A 25,606-nucleotide genomic window follows, 5' to 3' on the forward strand; every position below is an offset into this window, starting at 1 on the left:
CCCCCCCCCGCCGCTCTCCTATTGGTGGGCGTGGCCACGTGACGTCAGCAGGGCATGAATGAACAGAGCCGGAGCGCTCCCACGGAGTGCGTGAAGCTGCGGGGCCGCGTCCCGCCATGGCCCCCCCGGCAGCCTTCATCCCCCCCACCCTCCTCCTCTTCATCATCAGCCCCACCGTCCCCAAGGAAGGTGAGAACCGCCGCGACCCCAAAACCAACTTTTTTCCCCTTCTTTTCTCCTTCCCTCCCCCCCCTCCAACTTTATCCCATTATTTCAGAACTTTTTCCTTTTTCTCCCCCTCCCCCCAATCCCAATATTTTTTTTTGGGGGGGGTAGAGATTGCAATGAAGCTCGACGCCTCTGTACCCGAGAGCTCGCAGCGTTTTGGGCTTTGAGGGATGGGAGGGGGCAAAAGTTCGTTTGGGGGGTGGGAGGGGGCAAAAGGAGACGTTTTCATATCAGTTAATGACGATATAATGGCTAATAACGATTAAAAACGGGGAGTTCGGGACTTTGAGCCCGTGGGTGCTGAGCTCCCCGTCGGGAAAAGTGAGGATCCCCCAACACCGCTGGTGGGAATCCTTTAAATATATGGGGTGGGGGGGGGTGGGGAAGGGCAGAAATGAGCCCAAAGTTGATAAATCCACGCCATAAAGATACCATAAGAGGAAGGTTCGCGGGGCAGGATCCGGTGCTGGAGCTGAGAACAATGTCAGGAAAGCCCGAAAAGTGTTGGGAAAACAAACCGCCTCCTTCCCCCCTCCGGTTCCGTGGGGCTCTATGGGGCAGTTCGGGTTCAGCTTTGGGATTTTGGGGGCGAATTGGAGGTGGTTGGGTTTGTTTTATTGGGAGGTGAAGGGATTTATTGGGATGGGGGTTGTAAGCCCTAAATGGGGAGGGGAGGCGAGATTCGGGGCGCTCCGAGGAGCGTCCCTATGGGCTCAACGATTTGGGGTGAAAGAAGTGAAAATATGGCAAAGTTGGGGTGTGAAATGCCGGGTTTGGGCTCTGCAAAGGGAAAGGAAGGGGGTGGGGTGGTTTATTGCCCCCACCTCACAACTAAATAGGATTTGAGTGGAGAGGGGGGGACTGAAGCCACGGTTGGGGTGTAGGAATGGGGAGTGGAGGTGGAGAGGGGATGGAGTGGGGTGGGGGGCACTGGGGGTCGGGACAGCGATGGGGTGGCGATGAGGGTGGGGAAGGAGTGGCGGGGGGGGGGGTCAGGGCAGGGGTGGGAATGGCTGTGGTCGTGGCCGTGCAGGTGGGGATGGGGGCAGTGGAGGGGGATGAGCCCCAAAAGGTGCCGCCCCACAAACCCAGCCGTTCCAGATTTCCCCTCCTGGGGGAATTCCAGCCGCAGGAAAGCAGTGCTGTGCCCGCATTCTCCCCAGACGTGGCCCCGTGGGGTGAAATATGTCACGAGTTTGGCGTTCTCAGTGCTTACCCCACGGTGGGGGTCACGTCCCCAAACTCCAACCCTGGGGGATGGGTTGAGGCTGTGCCGGCGGGCGCGAAGCCGGGCGCATTCCTGGGGGCTGATTCATGGGCGCTTCCGCCCCGGCCGTGGCCTCCTCTTCCTCCTCCTCTTCCTCCCCCGGTGCTGGATCCGGCCACCGCCCTCGGCATGCTGGGGCATGTCCTCTCCTGATGGCCCCGAGGGACCTGGGGGGACACGGGGCGGTGGTGCGGGGTGGGGGCTCCTGGGGGTTTTGGGGTCTTGTGGTCTTACAGGGGTCCCATGGACCTTTGGGGGTCCCGGAGGTATTTGAGGGTATTTAAAGGTGCTGGGGGTGTTGGGGGTTTCTGTGGGTTATGGGGGCATCTGTGGGAGCCGTGTGGGTTCCAGGAATGTTTTATGTGTGGGTTTGGGGGATCTCCGTGGATCCGGGTGGCATCTGGGTGTTCTGGGGACAGGCATGGATCCTGCTGGACATCTGTTGGTCCTGGAGGTGCCTGTGGGTTCTGAGGTCATCTGTGGGTTCCAGGGGGACTTGAAGGTATCTGTGCTTCCAGGAGGCATCTGAGTGCAACGGTGGCCCTGCAGGTCCTGGGGCTGTCTGTGGGTCACGGTTGGCATCTTCCTGGCTTTGTGCTCATCCCACTAATGGTCCTTTTCTCTCCTCTTCCCACAGTTGTCCTGTTGGACTTCGCCAAGGCTCAAGGGGAGCTGGGCTGGCTCACCCAGCCCTACGGCAAAGGGGTGAGCATCCAGCAAGCTCCTCCTCAAACCAGCATCGTGGATGGGGTGGGGTGGGGTGGGATGGGGGCATCCATGGCAACGGAGAAATGGATGTCCTTGTGAATGGGGATGTCAGTAGGGATGGGGATGGATCAACCACGAGGAAAGAGAACTTCATGGGGATGGGGATGGTGGTACGGATGGGGACAGATCATCCACGGGGATGGATTGGGACCATCCTTGGGGATGCAGATGGGTTCATCCCATTGGGGATAGGGACGGGGGGGCATCCATCGGGATGGGGAGACTTCCATGAGTTGGGGGGGCATCCGTATGGATGGGGACATGGAAGGGGAGGTGGTGACACCTCTTTGGTTGTGTGATGGTGGCCACGGGTGGCACCCCGTAGTGGGCACAGGGGTACAGGTGGCCCTTACCATGTCCACAGGGACATCTGTGGGGATGGGAGTGGGGAGCATCCAGGGGGGCAGACTGTCTACTGGCTGGGGCTGAGGAGCAGCAGCACCACCGACCCATTTCTCCCTGCGGTGCAGTGGGACCTGCAGCAGCACGTGCTGAACGACTCGGGGATCTACATCTACGCGGTGTGCAGCGTGCTGCAGGGCGAGCAGGAGAACTGGCTGCGCACCAACTGGATCTACCGCAGCGAGGCGCAGCGCATCTTCATCGAGCTCAAATTCACCGTCCGCGACTGCAACAGCTTCCCTGGAGGCGGCGGCTCCTGCAAGGAGACCTTCAACCTCTTCTATGCTGAATCTGATGTTGACTATGGCACCAATTTCCAGAAGCGACAGTTCAAGAAGATTGACACCATTGCTCCGGATGAGATCACGGTGCAAGAAGACTTTGAGACGCGGAACGTCAAACTCAACGTGGAGGTTCGCTCGGTGGGACCTCTGCGCCGGAAAGGTTTCTACCTGGCTTTTCAGGACCTGGGGGCCTGCGTGTCCCTGCTGTCGGTGCGGGTTTACTACAAGACGTGCCCGGCTGTGCTGCGGGGCCTGGCCGTGTTCCCCGAGACGGTGGCAGGCGCTGACTCCCAGCAGCTGGCGAAGGTGGAGGGAGCCTGCGTGGAGCACGCGGTGGCTGACAGGGTGCCGATGCTGCACTGCAACATGGATGGAGAGTGGTTGGTGCCCATCGAGCAGTGCCAGTGCCAGGCTGGCTACGAGGCGGCAGGAGAGCAATGTCAAGGTGGGGAGCGATGGTGGGAGTGGAAGGGTGGCGTGGGCTGGGGATGCCCTGTCTTGGGGTGTCTCTGAGAGCCATCCCTGCCCCCTTGGGGCATCTTCAGCACTCTTGGGGGTGCTCAGGCATCCTCAATGCAGTCGGGCATTCTTGGGCATCTCTGGTGTTCTTGGGGGAAGACTCGGAGCGGCCTTGCATAGCTGACACAGCAAGTGCATCGGGTGCAGAGGGGTGGACTGGCAGGGTTCCCCCAGACAGAGGGGTGGGTTGATGGGAGGAGCCTCCCCATTCATGGTGGGTAATAACGAGCTGTGCAATAAGGCCAAATGCTCTGAATCCCTGGAAGCTGGTGATGATGCTCAGGTTGAGGACAGGGGGACCCAAGTGCTCACCTCCATGTTGTCCCCTATTCCAGCTTGTCCCCCCGGCACTTTCAAGGCCGAGGTGTCCCTGAGCGGCTGCCAGCCCTGCCCTGCTCACACGCTGCCATCCTCGGCCGCTGCTGACGCGTGTCCTTGCCAGGATGGGTTCTTCCGTGCCCCCACCGACCCGGCTGCCATGCCCTGCACCCGTGAGTGGCATTATGGGAACGTGGCATGGGGTTTGAGGGGCTGTATCCGTGCCCTGACCTCAACGTCGTGCTCCGTATCCCCAGGTCCTCCTTCACCCCCCCGCAGTGTCACAGCTGTTGGGCTGGGGGCCACTGTGCAGCTGCGTTGGTCCCCTCCCAGTGACAGGGGTGGCCGGCAGGATGTCACCTACAGCATCACCTGTGAGCAGTGCTTGTCTGAGAGTGGAGAGTGTCAACCCTGCGATGGGGGAATCCGCTACTCGCAGCCCCCCCAGGGGCTGGTTGGGACAGGGGTAACAGTCACCGACCTGGAGCCCCACATCAACTACACCTTCACCGTCGAAGCTCGAAACGGTGTCTCAGCCTTCAGCCCGCTCCGCAGCGTGGCCAGCACCAGCATCAGCGTCAACCACACAGGTAAGGGCCACCCGTACCCCTGTGCCCACTACGGGGTGCCACCCGTGGCCGCCGTCATGCAACCAAAGAGGCGTCACCACCTCTGACACCGCGTCTCCATCGCAGAGCCTCCCCAGGTGACGTCGGTGAGCCTGAACGGACAAACAGCCACCAGCCTGGTCCTCTCCTGGACGGTGCCACCAAGGCAGCAGAGCTGGGTCTGGAAATATGAAGTCACCTATAGCAAGAAGGTGCCACCAGCAGCATCCCATCTGCATCCCATCTCATGTCCTCCGCACGGTCCCTCGCTCACCCTCTTCCCTGCTTTCTCAGACAGATGAGAACAGCTACTCGGTGCTGCGCTGTGAAGGCACCTCTGTCACCATCCCCAAGCTGTCCCCTGGCACCGCCTACGTGGTGCGGGTCCAGGCGCTCACCAAGGATGGCCACGGCGCCTTCAGCCTCGAGCATGAGTTTGAGACATTACCCGAAGGTGAGGAACAGGAGTTGGGGGATTTGGGGTTTTTTTGGGGTGCTGTGGGGTGGACATGACTCCGAATTTTCCCATAGAAGCCGAGTCCATGGCGTCGGCTGCCGTCATCAGTGGCTCCGTCACCGGTGTCATCTTTGTTGTCTTCGTCCTCGCTGTTCTCCTCTACGTCCTCCGGAGGTAGGGAGAGATTTAAAAAAAAAAAGCCCAAATCCAATTTTCTGCCACCCCAGGGGTGAATAATAGGGCTAAGCACTGCTTTCCTGCAGGAGGAGGAGGAACTCGCCATCGCGCCAATCCCCCGAGGATGTCTACTTCTCCAAGTCTGGTGAGTGGGGGGGTGGTGGCTCAAGGCACGGGGGTGACAAAAAGTGGACACTTTGGGGGTGACAAAAAGTGGACACTTTGGGGGTGACACGGCTGCCAACCCCCCAGACCAGTTGAAGCCCCTCAAGACCTACGTCGACCCACACACCTATGAAGACCCCAACCAGGCCATGCTCAAGTTCACCACTGAGATCTCGCCATCCTCCATCACCCGCCAGAAGGTCATCGGCGCTGGTAGGTCCTCACATTGTCATCTGTCCCCAGACTGAGGAGGGAACACGTTTTGAACTTCTGTTGCCCTGAGCAGGAGAATTCGGGGAGGTCTACAAGGGCACCCTGAAGCAGGGCAAGAAGGAGGTGCCAGTGGCCATCAAGACGCTCAAGGTGGGCTACACGGAGAAGCAGCGTGTGGACTTCCTGGGTGAGGCCAGCATCATGGGGCAGTTCTGTCACCACAACATCATCCGCCTTGAGGGGGTCGTCTCTAAGCGTGAGTGCTCTAAAACCACAGTTATCTTCCCCAGAAGCTTGCTGGATGCCCAAGAAGCGCCATTTTCAGGGGCATGGAGTTAATCTTCAGCATTTTTCAACGTGTTTTGGCTCTCTTTCTGCAGACAAACCCTTCATGATCGTCACAGAGTACATGGAAAACGGCGCGTTGGACAAATTCCTGCGGGTAGGCGATGCGTGAGGGAATCCCATTGCTCCAGGGTGGGATTAGCAGGACTTCAGCCCCAAAATCCCTATGGAGACAAGACCTGCCCCCGTGAACATCCCTGTAGTGACAAGATGTGAAATTTGGGGTTATTTTCTCTGCTTTCAGGAAAAGGACGGGCAGTTCTGTGTCATCCAGCTGGTGGGCATGCTGCGGGGCATCGCAGCGGGCATGAAGTACTTGGCCAACATGAACTACGTGCACCGGGACTTGGCTGCACGCAACATCCTGGTCAACAGCAACCTGGTCTGCAAGGTGTCCGACTTTGGGCTGTCGAGGGTGCTGGAGGACGACCCCGAAGCCACCTATACCACCAGTGTAAGTGGATTTTGGGGGGGTTTGGGTACAATTCTGCATCGTTGCCTCCTTTTTTTTTTTTCCCCTGCCATTGGGGAATTGTGACGGCATCGCCCCCAATAGGGTGGGAAGATCCCGATCCGCTGGACAGCCCCCGAAGCCATCTCCTACCGCAAGTTCACCTCTGCCAGCGACGTCTGGAGCTACGGCATCGTCATGTGGGAGGTGATGTCCTACGGCGAGCGCCCGTACTGGGAGCTCTCCAACCACGAGGTGAGCACCTGCATATTTTGGGGGCTGCTTTGGGGGCCGAGTGCCTGATTTGGCACAACTGCTTTCTGTGGCGCTGACGTTGGGGGGTGACCTTGCTGTGGGCCAGCTTTGCTCTTTTGGGGTCCAGCTTCATTACTCTGGGGGCTTTGTTAGGCACGTCTCTTTATTCCTGCCGTTTCCGGGATGCCTTGACAGGTGATGAAAGCCATCAATGAAGGCTTCCGCCTGCCCGCCCCGTTGGACTGCCCCTCGGCTGTGTACCAGCTGATGATGCAGTGCTGGCAGCAGGAACGCGCCCGCCGCCCCAAATTCGCAGACATTGTCAGCATCCTCGACAAACTCGTCCGCGCCCCCGACTCGCTCAAGGCGCTGGCAGATTTCGACCCCCGGTGAGCTGCAGGAACCTTTGCATCCTCCACTTCTTTTTGCACCCTTCCACTTTTCCGCCTTGTTTTTCTTTGCACGCGTGCATTCCTGCATTATTTCCCACACCTTCTATTCCTGCTGTTTTCCTCACTCTCACTCGTTCCTTTGCATGACCTTTTCTCCAGTCTTTGCATTCCCCTTGTTTTCGCATCCTCCATTCCTGCATTTTTTTTATTGCACTCCTGCTCGACTTCTTGCATCTCCGCACTGCCGTCTCCTCTTCCATTCACTTCTGCACGATTTTTTTTGGCAGCCCCTTGCTTTTCACACGCTTTCCCCTACCTTTGTGTAAACTTTTTTGCAGCCTCGCATTTCTGCATGACTTTTTTTTTGTTTTCTTTTGCACCCCTCCATTTCTGGGTGCTGATGTCATTTCCGCAGTGTCTCCATCCGCCTGCCCAGCACCAGCGGCTCTGACGGCGTTCCCTTCCGCTCGGTGCCTGAGTGGCTCGAGTCCATCAAGATGCACCAATATGCTGAGCACTTTGCTGCCGCTGGCTACAACACCATTGAGAAAGTGCTGCAGATGACAAACGAGTGAGTGGCAGCGGGTTTGGGGACAGCGTTGCCCCGTCCCTAGGGCTCCCCTTTCAGGCTGGATCCCGTGCCATGGGGCGCTCAGGGTGGGATGCCTTCAGCGCTGCTCCAGATCCAGCCCTGTGTCATGCTCAGAATCCTCCACCTCCAACCCAGCCCCTTTTGCTGCCGTTCTCAACCCCAAAAAATTCCACCTGCGGTTCAACACCGCTCTGTGTTTCCCCTGCAGTGACCTCAAGAAGATTGGGGTACGCCTGCCCGGCCACAAGAAGCGCATTGCCTACAGCCTGCTGGGGCTGCAGGAGCAGCTCTGCCCCGCCGGCGTCCCCATCTGACTCCACATGGGCAAATGAAGACCCCCGGCGTCCCCCCCACCCTCCGCTTTATTTATTGTTGTTAATATTTGTTAAGGTTGTTGCTGTTATTATTATTATTATTATTATTATTATTATTATTATTCCCCCCCCAGGGGATTTCACACCGCGTTGCCATCGCTGTCCCGAGCACAAAACAGCTGGAAACCCCCCCAAAAAATGACAATTTCAAGTGGGGGAGGCTGTTTGGGGGGGAATTTCCCCTTTGTTTTCTGCATTTCAAGGAAAAAAAAACCCCAAAGGGCTGAGTTTTGGCCCCCAGATTTCTCTATTTCTGCCTTTTTCCCCCTCCTGTTTTCCTCTCCCACCGCTGGTTTGGTTTTTCTCTGCCTTGCTGCTGACCAGCAGTGTTACCTCTTGATTTTTTTTGTCGGTGGTGTTGCTGTTTTTCTAATTTATTATATTTTTGTATATTTATTGAGAAATCAAAAAGGTCTCAGATTTCGGAGAGGTAAAAGGAGAGAAGGGAGAAGAAAAAAGAAAAGGGGGGGGAAAGGGGGCAGGTTTGGGGTTGTTTTTCCCCCTTTTTTTTTTTAATGGATTTTATGAGGTTTTCATGATTTTCACGACAGAGAGTTGGATTTGAATAAAACTTTTGTGCTCTTTTTCTACCCCGGCGTCCATCAGTGCTGAGTTGGAGTGGGATTTTAGAGCCAGGAGAGGGGGGGCCTCTATTCTTTGTTAATTTTAAGGAGGATTTAAAGTTTTCCAGCGTTTCTCCAGCGCTGAGAAATGCACATTTCCCTTCTCCTTCCCCAAACCCACGAGGAATTCAGGGTTACTTTGCCAAACACCAGCAGCGATGGCTGCGTGGTGCCTGCAAATCACCGGGTGGGAAAAGCACCGGAAAAAAGCATTTATTATCATCATTTTTTTTCCCTTTTTTTTTGTTTAACCTCAAACCCGCAAGCGAGGGCTGTGCGGTTGTGGAGCATTCTGCAGGATGCTCTCTTTGGTGCTTTTTTTGCCCTTTTCCTCTTGTATTTTTTGGCCCCTGGCCCTGCAGCACATCACCACACCTCGTGCCCTGCTGCCTCTGTTTCCCCTCCCTGTGCGGAGTTTCGGGTGAAACTCCCAATCCCTGCAGGAGCTGCAGGGTGATGCGTGGGGCAGGGGCTGCCCCGGGGCTGCTGCTCACCCTCAGCTCCATGGGGGCTGTGCTCCCATCGCCTTCTGCCTGCCCCCGAACCGCTGAGCGCCCTCCATAGACCCTATGGGTGCTTCTCAGCACCTTTCCCACGTGATGGGGATGCTGTGGACCTCCCGCCACCCTACTCTGTAGCCCCATTGCTGTTCTCACCCTCACCACGGTGTCCTCCCCTCATGGGTGTTGCCTGGCCCCAGCCCCACAGAGCCATACCCCGCACCCCCCCCCCCCGCGCTGCCATGCCCAGCTCCAGCCCCATTTTTTGGGTGTTCCTCTGGCGCTGACCTCGTTTCACCCCTCCTGAGGCTGGGCTTGGGCATGCCCAGGATTAATTGCACCGCCTTCATTAGCATCAGCTGCGCCCTCCGCACCCTGAAACGCTACACCCTGCTTTGCAGAGCGACCCTGAAACGCGGTGGCAATAGGATGGGATGCTCTGCACCCCAGACAGCTCCCGAAATTAACCATATGACCCCAAAAGCCATTTAATTGACACAGGAGCAGGATGGGCGGTCACGCGTCCTTGGCCAGCTCCTCTATGGCTCTCCGCAGCTGCAAGGGCAAGGAAGAGTTGGGACGGCCGCTGTCCCCTCGTGCCCCCCACCCCGTGTTCACCCAGTGTCCCCGCTGGCACCTCGGTGCGTGTGACAGCCCCCACCAGCTCCCCATAGTGAGTGACAAAGACACACTGCAGCTTCAGCAGCTCGAAGAGGTGATGTGCCTGCAAAGAGCGGGGACACGTGGGGACAAAGTCCAAATTTCTCTGGCTTGGGGGCCCGTTGTCACCTGTCCCTCCACCCCAAACCTGGTGCAGTGAGGTCCACGGTGACAGCTGCAGTACGATGGGCTCAATGGCACAGTCCTCCGCAAGCGTCCCAGTGGAGGCTGGCTGCAGTGGGATAGAACAAGTGATGCGCTGTATGTTTGGGTGGAAAAAATGTCTTTTTTGGGTGCCCCAAACTCACCTTCTCCTGCAGTGGCCCTGGGGGTGCCTGTGGGTGCTCGTGGCTCTGCAGGAAAGCCACCAGTTTGGCACGGCTGATGGTGCCCACCAGTGTAGGTGACCCTGCGGGGACAGGAGACAGGTGAGGTGACCACAAGGCCACCAGCTGAGATGTCCCGTGGCCACCAGGCCCCTGCACACCTACCACCCTACCTTTGCTCTCCACCACCGGGTATTCTTTAATGGTGGTGGCATTGAGGGCTGCCAGCACCTCCTCAAAGCCATCACTCTTGGTCACAGCCACCACCCGCTGCTCCATGAACTCCTTCACCACCACCCGGTAGGAGCTGAAGAAAAGGGACAAAAAGCCACGATTTTTGCCAGGGAATCCCCCCAAAGCAGAGCCTGTGAGGATACTCACGCTATGTGCCGGCTGCGGATGGGGGGCAGGTAGGGCAGCTTCTTGACAATGATGGTGCCATCATAGAAGGAAGGCTGGCTCTTCCGTGTGATGGCGTTGGCCACCAGCACAGCCAGCATGACAGGCAGCACGTGGGCCATGTGGCCAGTGGCCTCACACACCAGCAGGGCGGTGGAGACAGAGTAGGTGACGGCACCCGAGAAAGCAGCAGCGCCTGCGGATGAGACAATGGTGGCATTGGCACAAGGATTGGGGTGGCCCCACTGTCCCCACTCCACGATGTCACCCACTTACCGGCCAGTGCATATCCACCGGGGACAATGGGGTACGTTGTGCCCTCCGTGCGGATGCCATGGGGGAAGAGTGCGGCCAACACCTCCCCATGCAGCCGCCCGATGGCCGCTCCTGTGGGGTTGGGGAGGGGGAGAGAGAGAAGCCCAGGACCCCCAAGGAATACCCCCCAAAAAATACAGACCCAGACCCCCCCAACAGGACCAGGTGCAGCCCCCAGTGCTGGATGCAACTCCCTTATCCACCACACATCAAAATGGGCTGGACACCTCCCTGCAGTCCCTCAAGATCGTACGCACCTCAAGAGCCGGATGCATCCCTAAGCCCCCAGCATGTCAGATGCCAACCCACTGATCTCCTCCCCACCCCTAATGCATTGGATGCACCCCATGCTCCCCCAGGACCAGATGCAGCCCAGGTCTGGGTGCCCCCCAGGAGTGGGGCAGGACCCCCTGGACTCACCATAGACAAAGACAGGCATGAAGTACCCAGCAGGCATGGGCAGGGTGGTGGCCAGGGTCAGCATCCAGAACTGAGGGACACACAGCACATGGGAATGGGGACAGCAGGTTGCGGTGTGGGGCTGGGGACACAATGAGGTACCTTCATCAGCAGGAAGAAGACCAAAGTACTGAAGATGGTGGCTGAAGGGTGGCACCACTCCTGCCACAGCCCCCGTGGGTCCCCCAGCTGGGTGGTGGCCATGGAAGCATTCTGGGCCAGCACAAACCAGGAGCGGTTGTCGAAGAGAGAGATGAGGTATTCCTTCATGGACAGCTAGACAGACAGACAAACAGCATAGGTGTGAGGGACAGGGGGGGGGGCTGACGGGAAAGCCCCCAGCCCTGCTCACCCTGGAGGCCATCAGCTGGCCCAGGCCTGGAGGGAAGGTGATGGATGCCAGCAGCAGCACCACCAGCGCTGTGTACAGGGGCTTGCTGTGGGAAGAAGGGCGGATGAGACAGACGGATGTACCAGGGGACACACAGACACACTGCGGGACACGAGGACGCAGTGAGCAGGACAGACGGACACAGTGGGGGGACACAAGGACGTGTGGGGTGGGACAGACGTTCAGGTGCTCAGCATGGACACACAGGACGCACTCGGTGGCCAGCAGCCTGCCTGTCAGCTGGTTGTCTTTGACGGCCGCCAGCAGCCAGCGCTGGCAGAAGAGGTAGGCGCAGGCGATGGCTCCACAGATGGCCCTGGGGGAGAGATGGCAGCGTGCAGGCAGAGCCGGGCAGGGCGTGCACAAGGAAACGGGCAGAGCGCAGGCAGGTTATGGGCAGAATACAGGCAGGGAAGTGGGAAGGATGTGGGCAGATCCAGGCAGGGTAAGGGCACTGCGAGGGCAGGAGCCCGTCCCCAGTAGGTCCCTCTTTACCCCAAAATCATGAAGAAGAAAGTCTCCGGCAGGTCAAAAGGGAAATCAAGCTTGAGGTCGCTTTTAAACAGAGCGGCGATGGTCTCTGAGGAGGAAGGAAGGGGCACATGGATTTTTAGGGGGGACGAAGCACACCGCAGGGCTGCTCCCTGCCCTGCCCTGTCTTGCCTTGCTCGCTGTTGAAGACGGCGAGGAGGCGAAACATGAAGGCACCACAAGTAGCAGCAAAAAACCCACGCCAGTAATCCCGCACAGCAAAGTGGGATGCCATCACCTCGATGCTGAACAGCACCCCTGGAAAAAGGGAGGGGACTCGCTCAGAATTCGGGGTTCCCTCCCATGGGAATGGGGCAGGGGGGGTCACTCACCGCTGATGGGAGCCCCGAAAACAGTGGCTACACCAACAGCCTGAGCAGCCACCAGCATCTCGTTCTGCTTGAATTTGTCCTGTGGAGAAAACGGTTTAACCGAAACGCTTTGGGTTTGGAGAGAAAACTGGTTAAAAAATAATATTCCAGCATTGCCACCACCTCATACTCCCTTATCACTGAGGTCCGCATCTTCCCCAGATAAGCTGCAGCCATGGAGGAGAGGTGGACAAAGGGACCCTGGGGACATGGAGAGGACACAGCACTGAGCAGCCTCGGCACGGAGCCTGTGCTGAAATCCCTGCTGGAATTCCCTGCTCACCAATTTGCCAAGGAACACGGTGCTGCCAGCAGAAAGGGTGCAGGTCAGCCCCACCACCTTGGCCCCGAAATTCTTGATGGCCAAGTATTCCTCCAGCTCCACGCCGCTCAGGATGGTCCTGAGCTCAGGAATGCCAGAGCCTTGGTGGGGGAGAAGAGCTCTGATTTGGTTGGGGCTCCAAGATTGGAGGAGCCTCCAAGTACTGGGTGCTCCAAGTGTGAAAAGCTCCAGGTTTTGAAGGCTCCAAGTTTTGAGAGTTCCAAATTTTGTGGGCCCCATGTTTTGTAAATTCCACATTTGAGGTCCCCAAGTTTTGGGGGACTCCTATTTTTGAGGGCTCCACGATTTGTAGGCACCAAATTTGGGGAGGGGAGGGGGGGGGTGTCTCCAAGTTTTAGGGATTCCCTGCACCAGGGAGGGTTTGGGGAGCCCGAGGGATCCCCACTCACCACCCGAATGCGGCGTGATGCTGTTGGCAAAGCCGGTGGAGAAGGCTGTCAGGGCCACAGGGTAGATGGTCCATGAGAGGTACTTGAGCACCAAATAATCACCAACTTCTTGGTACAGCCACCGGTGGGCTGGAGAAGAAGTGCTGGGAGGGGAGATGCCCCAACAGCCTCCCAGCTTCCCCCAGTTTTCAGGTTCTCCCCCACACAGGGGCTGCTGCAGCCCCTCCTTACCCTCATAGAGCCTGAAGATGATGAGGTCCATCATGAAGCTGATGGTGGCCATGAGGACCCCCAGGACAAAGAGGAAATACCAGTCCTCGCCCACACGGAAGAGCAGCCCCTTCACCACCTCCAGACACCCTGCAGAACCAGGATGGGGGCAACAGGGTGCTAACCCCCCCCAGAAGATCCCAAAACCAACTCAGTGTGCCCAAAAACTAAGGGTAGGGGTCTCACCTCGCAGCCTCCTACGGGCTTTGGGGCATGGCCGCCAGCTGTGCTCCGACACCAAAACCTTCTCCTCTTCCTGCTCCAGGCTGGGGGGCTCCATCCCGGGAGCGTTTTGGGGGTCTGGTGCTGCCCGGCTCTATGCTGCTGCCTGTGCCAGCACTGTGGTGGAAATGAGTTTGCAAACAAGCTCATTATAAACGACCTTGACAAGGTGGCCAGACCTGCGCGGGCTGGAGCCAGCCAGAGCAATAAGGGAAGGGTTTCAGCCTCTGAATACGCCTCGGGAGGGGAAGGGGGGGGGGGGGGGGCACACATCCAGCCCTAGCTGAGGGGGCACGGAGGAGCAACGCAGTGCCCAGCGATGCTCTGAGCATCTCCACACATGTGGACAGCCAAGGGTGACTCAGGCGCCTGCCGGAATTACTCAGCACAGAGGGGGGGCTGCTCACATTACACCCCCCCTGCATTTTTTGGCAGGGCTGGCTGGTGGGTCAGCGCAGGGAATAAAGCCTTACATGGTCTGCTCTGCCGAGCCACTCACTGAGCCTTCTTTCCTGCCCCAAAATGTGGCCTTGTTTGCCCTGGGATGGGAGAAAAGATCCAAATGATGTAGATTTTGCACCCCCCTCTCCCCCCAAGATTCCTGCACGGAGCTGCCAGCTTGGATGTGCTCCACGCTTCCATCAAGGACGCTCCTAATGACTTTTTATTGTTATTATCACTCCCCACGCAAGGAGCCCTGAGGCTGGAGCTCCCCAAAACCCCCATCCTGGGGACAGCGGGTGGGGGCGAGCATCAGCCCCTCAGCCCACTGCATTATCCTGGTGGGCAGGAATGCCAGCGGTGGAATCAGGTTCCCCCCACCACGGCCAGGACGGGGAGGAGCCGAGCCAACGAAAGGGGGGAGAGAGGAAAAAATTTCCACGGCGCCCAGAGTGATGTAGCAGGACCTAAATTTAGCCGGTTTTACAAGAGGTCTGGAAGGTGGCCGAGAGCCAAACGGGGCTTTATAAGCTCGGTGGCCGCCCTCGAGACAGCCGGTGCCGCTGGGTGAGGAGGTGCCATTGGCCCCTTTGACCTGCTCTGGAGTGGATGAACTTGAAATCCTCCTCAGCTTTCCGGTCGGAGCACAGCTTCCACCACCACAGCCGCTCCTCGTCGCCCGCTTGCCCCATGGAGCTTTTTGGGAGCTTCGCCAGGCCCCACGAGCCGATGGGCTTCCCAGGCAAGTCCCTACAATGGGATCGCAGCGAGGGCGCACCTCACTTTTTGGGGTCCCGCTGCAGCCCAAGGTCACCCCAAGGAGGGTGGAGGGCTTGGATTCAACACAGAGTTGTGGGAAATGAGTCAATTCTGGGAGGGAATTATCGGGGGGAAGGGGACGAGCTGACCGCTGCGCTGCCCTACAGCTCGGCCCGGCACCAATGGCAACGTGAAGACCCTGGGCAACACCTACCAGTTCACAGTGGATGTCAGCGACTTCGCCCCTGAGGACATCATTGTCACCACCTCCAACAACCAGATTGAGGTGCACGCTGAGAAGGTGAGCACGCCCTCCGGCACCCCACATCACCACCCCAATGCTGCCACCCCCAGAGACCCCCACTTGGCTATCACGACATCCCCACAGTCACCAATTGAGCACTGAAGTCCCTATTTCCTCGTCTTTTTGCCCTTTATTTCTGCTGCAGCGTCCCATGTCCTCTCCCAGGTGCTGTCCCCACACACCCTAAATCTTAACGCCCCAGGAGCAGCTCCCAAAACAGCACCTTTGTTCCTCCAGCTGCCAGCCCCAGGTGACTCACGTCCCACCAACGCACCCGCAGGGAGATTATAAATATTAACACCACACACAAGGCGACACTGCGAGCCTCACCCAAGGGCAAAGGAACAAAGCTCTCCTGTGCCTCTTGCAGCCTAAAATCGCCCCTTTCTCCCCTCCCAGCTGGCCGCGGATGGCACCGTCATGAACACCTTCACCCATAAGTGCCAGCTGCCCGAGGATGTGGACCCCACATCGGTGTCATCCTCGCTGGGGGACAACGGCACGCTGACCATCCGCGCCGTGCGGCAGCCGGCTAAACACAGCGAGCACGTCCAGCAGATCTTCCGGACTGAGATCAAAATCTGAGAGGCCGGGGGCAGCGCCGGGGCTGGGCCTTTCCCCTGCCCCATGGGTAGATTGTGGGGTGCTCCCTTATTTATCTAGCTGTCTGTCTGCTCCCCGGCAAGCTGGCTGCCACCCTGCTGGTTTGGGATGGAGAGGATGCTGTGGAGGGGATGGGAGTGCTCCCCGCAGGCTCCCTAGGAGGTATGAGGTGAAACCCGCACACAGCATGAGCATCCCTCACTGCAGGACCCACAAGAGATTGCAGGCATCATTCTGGGGCTGGATTGGGAAGACCTGGAGGTCCCACAGCAGTCGTGGTGGTAGTGGTGGTTGTGGGTTTGCCTGCAGGACGGATACGAGGAGTGAGGCTGGGGAGCGAGCCCTGCCCTGACCCTCTGCTGGAGCTTTTCTTTGTATATACAGCTTGTACTGGGTTATGAGAGATAACTGAGAACTGCTGTCTCCTCTTTTCATTCTTCTGCTTTCCTGATGCTTTTTCCCCAAAGGAGCTGAGTTAAAGGCACAGAGCAGCTGCAGGCTCAGCTCCAATGGGGACCTCAGCAGCAGGGACCACAATTCCTCCTGGATGCAAACAAGAAGCTGGCCCTAGCATCCCTGCTCCATGCCCACCTCCTTGTTTATTTCCAGTCCCAGTGACTCACTTCTTCCTGGCCGCTCTATTTCTAAGCCCTTCCCTCAGCTGCTCGGCTGCCAGCCCACCTTGGAAGGTCACCAAACCCTCTTCTCCTTTTTGCCCACCACCAAGCCCTAGACGGCAGCAGGCTGGGGCAGAGAGGCTGCCAAACCCAGGGTTTCTTCCTTTGTGGGACCAACCACTGCCCCGAAGCCACCCCATGTGTACAAACACAGCACAGGGCTGTTTATAGAGACCACACAGCTCATGTTACCTTGGCACGGGTGTGAGGTCGGTTTGTCCCATAATGGCTTGTGATCAGCATTGACATGCCTGTAATGCTACAAGGACATTCAAAGGGATCTAGCTGGTGCCTTTCACTATTTTATTTCTGTCCCACGCTCACCTCGGGTGAGGCAGGAGCTGCTGCAGGGCTTGGCGGACTCCTTGCTGCAAGGAAAAATGTTTAAATGGTGTCAAAAAACCTCCCAAAGAGCCCAGTACAGCTCAGAAAATTGGAACTGTTTATCTATGGGGATATGAGCGACAGGATGCATCCACCGTGCCCCAAAATGCCACCCCACGGCACCTGGCACCCACACACTGCAGTCACAAGGCGCCACCTAGTGGCGAGGGGGGACAGATAAAAGACCCAAAGGGAAGAAAAAAGGGTTTTTCACCCCAAAGCTGCCTGGTTTCGGGGTGGGAATTGCGGGACAGTAAAAAGCAGCTCAAAGCTCCAACGCTGAACATGGCCCTGCAAGGGGCTCATTGCTAGCAGGCTGGCCGTGCCACATGCACCTGACAGGGAAGGTGGTACACAAGAACAGCAGCACGGTGCAGTCTCGAGGCTGCTTCCTGCACAGCTGTGGCAGTTGGGCCGCCCTCGCCTCACCAGCATCTTGTGAAGAACAACACTGCCTCGAAGCTCCTCTCAAGCGGCCATACCTGCACTACACCTTTCCTATGGGGAGCAGCACAGAGAATCATCTGGGTTGTTAACGACCTGAGCGAGACCCTCAGCCCCACCCACCCAGTTCCTTCAGCACGCAGGCCCTCGCCAGGATAATTCCGGCGCCTTTCATCCCCACAGAGCGTACCTCGGGGCCCGCTCCTGTAGGGCCACCCGGCCACCATCACGGCACACCCTCATCCCCAAGCTTAGAGACACCCAAGGAAGGAACATCAGCCCCCTCGGACGCACAGGGCACGAGGCTGAGACCCCGGTTCCTCAGAACGCCGCAAGACCCGCTACTGCTCGCCCCACCTCGACAGCCCCATCCCAACGCCTGCCAACATGGCGCCGGGCCGGGGAGGGAGGAAAACACTCGCGTCACGTGACCCGACGGCCACCCGCACTTCGCGCATGCGCGTCCCCGCCCCGAGCAGGGCGCGCAGGCGCAGTGCCGCATGCGGTGGGCGGGAAGGGGCGACGCCGCTTCCGCCCGGTGCCAAGATGGCGGCGCCCTTTGTCTGGGCCGTGTCACGGGCGGTGATCTGAGGCCGCCAGCGGGCCCGGTATGGCAGGTAGGGCTGAGGGTGGTGGGGGAGAGCCTGGGAGGCTGGGAGGAGGCTCGCTAGGAGGCTAAGAGACTCTTAGTAGAGGCCTGGGGGTAGGCTTAGGAGGAGGCCTTGGTTTTGGGGTGCAGTCCCCCTTTGCGTTGAACCCAGCTCTGAGGTGAGGCCCTGCGCTGAGTCTGACTGCTGCCCGCCCGGCTCCAGAGCTGAGGGCACCTCTGAGCCCCTCAGGAATTTAACAAAAAAAAAAAAAAAAAAAAAAGGGGTTTCTCTGCTCCACTGCGTTTCACGAGCCCTTGTTAATAAACGGGAGAGCTGCCAGCCCTCACAGTGAGAACTTCTGGGCGTTGAAGGAGGAAAGAAGGCATAAAACCTTTGCTTTACATCTCCTGTTGCTGAGCACCTCTTGCTCCCTTGGCTTTCCCTCCCTTTCTCCCCCCAGTTTCATACCCTGGGAGCACGTTTGTGTGGGCTGCACCCTGGGACCTGGCTGTGGCTCTTGCTGTGTGTGCAGGTGCTCTGGTAACAGAGCTTTCCATCTCTGTGGTGGATCGGGTAACGAGGGGCTTGTCAGCTGCGTCAGGGAGAGATGGGAAGGGAAAGCAGCACCCACGCCCTTCTGACAAGGTGGAATCGGGGGCTGTCTGCTTCTGGCTGTGCGTTGTCTGTATGGAGGTCACAGCACCTCGGTGTGGGGTAGGAAAAAAAGCAGCAAGAAACCACTGTGGGTTTTGCACAGCTCTGAAGCAGTGAGTTTTGTAGTTTAAAACAGGGGGTTTGCAGTGCGTTTCTCCTTGGAGGGCTGCGTAGAATCTGACTTCAGCACCAGGGAGGGGCAGATTTTGGAGGAGAGCCACAAACTTCTCATTCCTCATAGTGCCATAGTGCCTGGTGTGGTGGTTGGCGACCCTGCACATAGCAGAGGGGTTGAAACTAGATGATCATCGTGGTCCTTTTCAATCCAGGCCATTCTGTGATTCTATGGTTCCCAATTCTGTTCCTGAGATCTCTCTGCGGCACATGGTTGCAACCAAGGACCACTCCTCTTTTATCACTGCTTTTCAGGCACGGAGCTGAGCTCAGGCACGGGGCTTTGATACATCTTCGTGTGTCACAGCACCAATAGGAAAGGGTTTGCGTCCATGTCAGCTGCTTTCTTTAGCAGTCCTGACTGCATTCCTTTTTTTTTTCTGCTCCCATCCTATCCTTTTGTGTTTGCATGCGGCTCAGAGCTTTCTAAGTACATAAGGCAGCACTGTTTGTGCTGCTGGGAAAGTGCTCTTTCTCTAGGGAGGCAAAGTTTCCCTTGCAAACTTCACTGAGTCTTACGCATATATATATATATATATATCTACACATATATATGAGGGTTTAGATAGATCTTGACAGAAGTATTGCTATTTCTGGCTGTTGATAGATGTGTTTGGGGGCAGGTGATTTGTTGGTGTTTGGTTGAAAATCATCCTGTGTTTTGGGACGGGCAGGGGAAGGAGACACAGAGAGCATCTTTGCTCAGAGGAGGGCAGACTCACAGTCTCGTGTGGTTCTCCTCATGGTTCCTTTCCAGCCTCTATCTTTCTGACTTCTCAGCTGAGCAAACGAAGCCCCTAACACCTCCTTCCTGCAGGTTTCTTTTGGCTGCTCCTCTCCAAGGGGTGATTGCTGTCAAGGGAGACCCAAGACTGCAGAGCAAGGCAGAAGACCGTCGGGAGCTCATTGCTGCGACCCACTGCAGACAGGAGGAGGCTCCCTCGTCGCACTGCACGCCCATCCTGTGCTTAGCAGCTGAAGGAATACGTTTGTGGCTTGCAGCAGCTGCCCCAGTTGAGCTGGCCTGCCCAGCCCTGACCCAGTACGTGAGCTCCCACTGCCTGCAGATGTCTGCAGTGCTCCCACCTCCTTCGGTCCGCTGACCCTCCGCCTTCCGCTTCTTAGGATTCCTGGCTTTGTGCTCTGCCCCATTCCCGCCCCTTTGGGCTTTTAGCACCACCTCACTACAGCTCTGCTTTCTGCCCACAGCCATGGATTTCCCTCAGCACAGCAGGCAGGTTTTGGAGCAGCTGAACCAGCTGCGGCAGCTGGGCTTGCTGTGCGACTGCACCTTCGTGGTGGATGGCATCAACTTCAAGGCCCACAAAGCCGTGCTGGCGGCATGCAGTGAGTATTTCAGGATGCTCTTTGTGGACCAGAAGGAGGACGTGGTGCACCTCGACATCAGCAACGTGGCAGGTAGGATCCAAGGCTTCTGTAAATCCCACAGCCGGATGGGTGGCACAGGTGGGAGCTCGCAGCGTGTGCTGTGCCTTTTGCAGGGTTGGGGCAGGTTTTGGAGTTCATGTACACGGCCAAGCTGAGCCTGAACCCTGACAATGTGGAAGATGTGCTGGCTGTGGCAGGGTTCCTCCAGATGCGGGAGATCGTCAACGCTTGCAATGCACTCAAATCCCTCACGGTGCTGGCAGAAAGCCCTGTAGAGAGCCGGGAGCTCCTCACTGAGCTCGGTACGTAGCTTTCTTGTTTTGTTTCGCCTCATCCAGCAAGCCACAGAGGCCTGATGGCATAGTTGTCTTCCTTTGCAGGGGTTGAGAAGGTGATTGTTGAGGGCAAAACAGCGGCAGCAGTAACGCAAGGTGATTCTGACAAACCAAAAGATCCTCCCAACCCAGAGGGGAAGGAAGAGGCGCCTGTGGCCACAGCAACACAGCCCAAGGAGCCAGCAGAGCAAGCGGATGCCAAAGAGGGCCCTGCAGAAAGTCAGCAGGCAGGAGGTGAGCTCCGAACTCCCCCCAGATGCCCTGTCCTGCTGCCCATTACTTCTTGAACGTGGCTGAGACTCTCTGCTGCTCGTAGGTGTGGACAGTGCTGCCGAAGCCGGCCCTGCTGCCACATCCCCCAGCCGCCTGCAGCCAGCAGAGAGGGAGGTGGGCAACAGCAGCCCCAGGGAGAAGGGCAGCGATGCTCCCAGCGCTGAGGCAAGAGGTGCGTTGTGGTGAGCACAGCACGGGGACTTTGCTGTTTTCCCTTCCTGGGAGTGAGGCAGGATCTAAGGTGCATCAGCTTAAATTTGGGGTTAGAGTTAGGAAGTGCAGATGGGTTTATGTGTCTCTGATGCTGCTCTCGATCCTTCGTGTCCCTGTTTTTTGAATGCATGCAGAGATGGAGCTGGAAGGGAAGGAGAAAGAGGGGGAGGCGATGGCGGAGGAAGAAGAGGAGGCTAAAATTCCCAAGGCAGCACAACCCAAATTAGAAAGCAGAGAAAATGCTGAGGATAACGAATCAGGGAGCACTGACTCCGGACAGGAGAACTCAGGCGAAACGCGGCTGCTGCGTTCGGGTTCTTACAGCGACAGGACCGAGTCGAAAGCCTACGGCTCCGTCACACACAAGTGTGAGGTGAGGGCGGCCGCAGCCACGGCAGGGCTCCTGTTCCTCGGTGCCCCCGGCATCACCTCACATCTCTCTGCCCGCAGGACTGCGGGAAGGAGTTCACCCACACTGGGAACTTCAAGCGGCACATCCGCATCCACACCGGCGAGAAACCCTTCTCCTGCAGGGAGTGCAATAAAGCCTTCTCAGACCCGGCTGCGTGCAAAGCCCACGAGAAGACGCACAGGTACGGCGGCAGCTGCCACCCGGCTCTTGGAGCTGTGATGGCGGCAGCGGAGTCAGAGGTCGGCGGGGACTCGCTGTGCTGCTTCCCTCACCTGCCAGCCCCGCATGCCTTGCAGCCCGCTGAAGCCCTATGGCTGTGAGGAGTGTGGGAAGAGCTACCGCCTCATCAGCCTGCTGAACCTGCACAAGAAGCGGCACACGGGGGAGGCCAAGTACCGCTGCGACGACTGCGGGAAGCTCTTCACCACCTCGGGCAACCTCAAGAGGCACCAACTGGTGCACAGTGGGGAGAAGCCCTACCAGTGCGACTACTGCGGGCGCTCCTTCTCTGACCCCACCTCCAAAATGCGGCACCTGGAGACCCACGACACCGACAAGGAGCACAAGTGTCCCCACTGTGACAAGAAATTCAACCAGGTGAGCTGGAGGAGGGGCTGGAGCAGTCACGGCTCAGTGCCCACCATGGGGGGCTGCTGGGGATGGTGGGGAGCTCTCTGCATCCCTATGTTTGTCCCCAGGTGGGGAACTTGAAAGCTCACTTGAAGATTCACATTGCGGATGGGCCCCTGAAGTGTCGGGAGTGTGGCAAGCAGTTCACCACCTCAGGTAGCATGGGATGGGGAGCTCCCCGAGCAGGGTATCCACTGTCCGTGGGGAACAGAGAAGGGTTTAAACCTCTGCCTCGCACCCTGGGGCTGCTCCTGAAAGGAGCTGATCTGCGGGACAGAGGTTCCCTCCCATCTCCCCAAGCTGTTGCAGGGTTCCTGCTGCATGCGGCACAGGGAGGGATGGGGGCGCTGCGGTGTCCCCGTGCTGCTGTCTGAGATGCAGCTGCACGCAGGCAACCTGAAGCGGCACCTCCGGATCCACAGCGGGGAGAAGCCCTACGTCTGTGTGCACTGCCAGCGGCAGTTCGCTGACCCTGGGGCGCTGCAGCGGCACGTCCGCATCCACACAGGTAGGAACGCAGCTCAGCCTCCACACTGCCTTTCCCTGGAGGGCTGAGGGGAGGTTCCACGTTGATCCCCATGGGGCTGAGCCCTCCTGCTGCCTCCCCAGGAGAGAAGCCGTGCCAGTGCCTCATCTGTGGGAAGGCGTTCACCCAAGCCAGCTCCCTCATCGCCCACGTGCGCCAGCACACAGGGGAGAAGCCCTATGTCTGCGAGCGCTGTGGCAAGAGGTGAGCGTCCTCCGTGGTGCTGTTAGTGCACACCGTGCTGCTGGGCAGTGCCACCTCTGTGTCCTCATCCCTGTTTCCCCTTCAGGTTCGTGCAGTCAAGCCAGCTGGCCAACCACATCCGGCACCACGACAACATCCGACCTCACAAGTGCACTGTCTGCAACAAAGCCTTCGTCAATGTGGGTGACCTCTCCAAACACATCATCATCCACACCGGTGAGTGCCCCCAGCGCTCCCCGCGCTGCCCTGTGTGCCTGAACCCACAGTCAACCTCCTGCTTCCCCTCTCGTCCCCAGGGGAGAAGCCGTTCCTCTGTGACAAATGCGGCCGTGGCTTCAACCGGGTGGACAACCTGCGCTCCCACGTCAAGACGGTGCACCAGGGCAAGGCGGGCATGAAGATCCTGGAGCCAGAAGATGGCAGTGAGCTCAACATCGTCACGGTGGCCTCAGACGACATGGTGACGCTGGCCACCGAGGCGCTGGCTGCCACCGCTGTCACACAGCTCACGGGTGAGCCCTGGGCCGTGGCCGCGGGGCACTTTGCCGTGGGTCGGATCCCTCGGGCTGAGTCTTGCCTGGCCTCGTGTCCTCGCGGCGCCCTCAGTATCGCTTCTCTCTCCTTTCTTCCAGTGGTCCCCGTGGCGGCCGCTGTGACGGCAGATGAGACCGAAGCGCTTAAAGCAGAGATCACCAAAGCGGTGAAACAAGTGCAGGAAGCAGGTGAGGAGGGGAGGGGGCCGGCATTGCGCTCACATGGCTCCCACCCTGCTGCTGCCACACCGCGGGCCTCCCCTCTGCCCTTGCAGACCCCAACACTCAGATCCTTTACGCCTGCGATTCCTGCGGGGAGAAATTCCTGGATGCCAGCAGCCTGGCGCAGCACGTCCGCATCCACACGGCCCAGGCGCTCGTCATGTTCCAGGCCGACACGGACTTTTACCAGCAGTACGGGGCCGCTGCTGCCACCTGGCAGACCGAGCAGGTCATCCCAGCCACCGAGCTGCTTTTCCGTGCCCGCGACAGCCCCCAAGAGGCCCCCGCCGCCCCCCTGGCCCCGGTGCCCCTGGCTGGGGAGGGCCAGGCACCTGCTGAATGACCCACCCGCACCCCCTCGCCTTTATTTAAAGTCAGCTGCTTGGAAATGGTGTAAAAAGTGTATTTCTGGAAGGAGAGAAAGAGAAGGAATAAATGGCAATATTTTCTAAAGCGTGTGCTGGAGCCCACTGCCTCACACAGGTGCTGCAGGGGTAGGGAGGGGGGTACTGCAATACGTGCTACGAGTGCAGCTGGATGCTCCCCCCTACTCAGGGCTGGGGCAGCGCAAGGAGCCCTGAGGCCCCTTCCCATCTCTTTCTGCTGCTCAGGGGAAAGAGGGCCAGCAAGGGTGTGGAATAATAGAGGCAGATGCGTGGAGCAGCCCTTCCCTGCACCTCGCATCCGTGGGGCTGATGAGGTTGGGGCTGAGGGGTTCACTCTGCCCAGAGGCAGATGGGGATGGGGGCCGGCTCTCCCCATCCAAAAACAGCCCTGCACCAGGGATGACGCCGCCGAGTGCCCAGGGAGCAGCGTGCTGCACCCACTGCAGGCTGCTGGGAGGAAACAGCAAAACCACCGCAACGTGGCTGCGGGTCTGAAGCATTCAGCACAGCAGCTTCCGAACCCACAGAGGCACAACGGTGCTGGGCTGCAGCTGGAGCAGAAGCGCTCGGGGCGTGGAGGATTTGTTCTCATCCATGCTGGAAATGCCCATTTCTACGACGGCGGTGACTGCAGCCCCCTGCAGCCGAGTGCTTGAACAACGCTGGCAGGACAGGAGCTGCACTGAGGAAGGCCCTGCCCGCCCCCCCGGCGCAGCAGCAGCACAGCGGCGCGAGGTGTTTTGTATTTTTTAATAAAGTTTGTAATCCAATGGACACACAAAACAAAACTGCGCTGAGAAAAACAGTTCCATAAATTAATAAGTGTTAGGGGAGGTGAAGGGAGAAGGGGGGTAAAAAGTCTTTGTACAAGTGTATAACACTTCCACAGCTCATGAGACGAGGGAGGGGGGCATGTTTAAATGAAGCGCACTTACAAATGAGTGACAATACAAAGTCTGAGTATGAAAATAAGATTTTCTCTGAAAACACATTTTTGGCACAGATTAAAAAAAAATGTATGTTGTGGGGATTTGATTTTTTTTTTTTTTTAAAGTCAGTATTATATATATTTATATATATTATATATATATTTATATATACACACACCCACTGAGTTCTGCATATCCCACCAGGAAGGAAAATAGCTCTCCCTTTTGTTTTGCTTTTTTTTTTTTTCTTTTCTTTTTTTTTTTCCTCTTTTTTTTTCTTTTTTCAGTGTAAACTGTACATCCCAGATGAAGAGAAGACGGCTGCAGCAGGGGTGGGTGGAGGAGAGGAAGGTTCACATCCAGGAAAAAACAAAACCAACCAAAACGAAACAGAACAACGGAAAAAACCAACAACAACAACAACAAAAGATAATGTGTGAAATGATCCTTGACCCACAGAATTCAGCAGAAGTTCCCAGGTCCTGCGTTTAGTCCACGGCGCGCGTTCGTGTGTGTCAAGACATCCAGAGCGTCACAGCATGTCTCCAACTGTGCAAAGGTCCGAGTCACTAATTTAGTGCAAAGGCAGTTCAGGTTCTTTTTTATTTATTTTCTTTTTGTTAAAAAAAATAGCCGTCCTTTATTTTCCCCAAAAGGAGGCACGGAAACCCAATACCAGTCCGCCTGTTGAGTGCATCAGTTGTCCATAAGCTAAAGCAATATGTAAACATACAAGGTAGCAGAACCACTACCCAGCAACAGTTTGATCGAGGCCTGTTAGGGCAGGAGGCTGGTAGGCTGGCAGCATTTTCTTGTTTCTTTACTTTCTCTCTCTCTCTCTCTTTTTATTTATTTTTAATTTTTTTTTTGTGATTTTTTTTTTGTGTGTCTTTTTGTGGGGGGGTTTTTT

The 25,606-nt window shown here is 57.6% G+C and overlaps 5 protein-coding genes across 12 annotated transcripts in view; 3 read left to right on the forward strand and 2 right to left on the reverse strand.

Moving 5' to 3' along the window:
* Positions 1-79: 79 nt before the first annotated feature.
* On the forward strand, positions 80-8,137 carry EPHA2 (EPH receptor A2). Of its 2 annotated transcripts, none has more exons than XM_042882961.1 (17): positions 80-189; positions 2,133-2,200; positions 2,734-3,394; positions 3,804-3,959; positions 4,044-4,376; positions 4,482-4,606; positions 4,689-4,848; positions 4,926-5,025; positions 5,112-5,173; positions 5,281-5,406; positions 5,480-5,662; positions 5,787-5,848; positions 5,996-6,205; positions 6,308-6,457; positions 6,653-6,846; positions 7,265-7,420; positions 7,650-8,137. In XM_042882961.1, the coding sequence occupies exons 1-17, from the start codon at positions 117-119 to the stop codon at positions 7,753-7,755; spliced, it is 2,925 nt and encodes a 974-aa protein (XP_042738895.1). In that variant the 5' UTR covers positions 80-116; the 3' UTR covers positions 7,756-8,137. The 2 variants fall into 2 exon arrangements, with proteins under 2 accessions (XP_042738895.1, XP_042738896.1); XM_042882962.1 differs by having other exon boundaries at positions 5,115-5,173.
* A 1,273-nt stretch (positions 8,138-9,410) lies between these two features.
* On the reverse strand, positions 9,411-17,658 carry CLCNKA (chloride voltage-gated channel Ka). 4 transcript variants are annotated; one of them, XM_042882966.1, is made up of 21 exons: positions 17,521-17,658; positions 14,088-14,153; positions 13,579-13,731; positions 13,354-13,482; positions 13,123-13,251; positions 12,674-12,813; positions 12,514-12,591; positions 12,352-12,430; positions 12,152-12,277; positions 11,984-12,068; positions 11,703-11,804; positions 11,450-11,534; positions 11,200-11,373; positions 11,059-11,128; positions 10,600-10,710; positions 10,306-10,519; positions 10,098-10,231; positions 9,907-10,007; positions 9,747-9,830; positions 9,576-9,662; positions 9,411-9,493 (listed from the first exon to the last, which is right to left on the reverse strand). In XM_042882966.1, the coding sequence occupies exons 3-21, from the start codon at positions 13,670-13,672 to the stop codon at positions 9,455-9,457; spliced, it is 2,061 nt and encodes a 686-aa protein (XP_042738900.1). In that variant the 5' UTR covers positions 13,673-13,731; positions 14,088-14,153; positions 17,521-17,658; the 3' UTR covers positions 9,411-9,454. The 4 variants fall into 4 exon arrangements, with proteins under 4 accessions (XP_042738900.1, XP_042738898.1, XP_042738899.1 ...); XM_042882964.1 differs by having other exon boundaries at positions 17,417-17,658; XM_042882965.1 differs by lacking the exon at positions 17,521-17,658 and adding an exon at positions 16,591-17,278.
* On the forward strand, positions 14,591-16,136 carry HSPB7 (heat shock protein family B (small) member 7). Its single transcript, XM_042882969.1, has 3 exons — positions 14,591-14,797; positions 14,982-15,115; positions 15,518-16,136. Exons 1-3 carry the CDS (start codon positions 14,665-14,667, stop codon positions 15,701-15,703), a joined length of 453 nt encoding a protein of 150 aa, XP_042738903.1. The 5' UTR covers positions 14,591-14,664; the 3' UTR covers positions 15,704-16,136.
* A 92-nt stretch (positions 17,659-17,750) lies between the features above and the next one.
* Positions 17,751-23,834, forward strand: ZBTB17 (zinc finger and BTB domain containing 17). The gene is made up of 16 exons (XM_042883312.1): positions 17,751-17,843; positions 19,462-19,686; positions 19,854-20,063; positions 20,147-20,335; positions 20,414-20,602; positions 20,685-20,813; positions 20,989-21,227; positions 21,305-21,447; positions 21,563-21,863; positions 21,965-22,052; positions 22,288-22,404; positions 22,506-22,626; positions 22,712-22,842; positions 22,923-23,138; positions 23,259-23,348; positions 23,435-23,834. Exons 3-16 carry the CDS (start codon positions 19,856-19,858, stop codon positions 23,722-23,724), a joined length of 2,451 nt encoding a protein of 816 aa, XP_042739246.1. The 5' UTR covers positions 17,751-17,843; positions 19,462-19,686; positions 19,854-19,855; the 3' UTR covers positions 23,725-23,834.
* Positions 23,835-24,796: 962 nt separating this feature from the next.
* The window catches only part of SPEN (spen family transcriptional repressor), a 55,926-nt gene continuing 55,116 nt past the window's right edge, over positions 24,797-25,606 (reverse strand). For all 4 annotated transcript variants that reach the window (XM_042883309.1, XM_042883308.1, XM_042883307.1 and 1 more), the window contains one exon: positions 24,797-25,245. In XM_042883309.1, coding sequence (XP_042739243.1) covers positions 25,159-25,245 — 87 coding nt within the window. In that variant the 3' untranslated portion in view covers positions 24,797-25,158. The remainder of the gene's footprint in view (positions 25,246-25,606) is intronic.

This window comes from Lagopus leucura, unplaced genomic scaffold (genome assembly GCF_019238085.1).
Source record: "Lagopus leucura isolate 7727_CA_CO unplaced genomic scaffold, USGS_WTPT01 Super-Scaffold_100037, whole genome shotgun sequence".
NCBI lineage: Eukaryota > Metazoa > Chordata > Aves > Galliformes > Phasianidae > Lagopus > Lagopus leucura.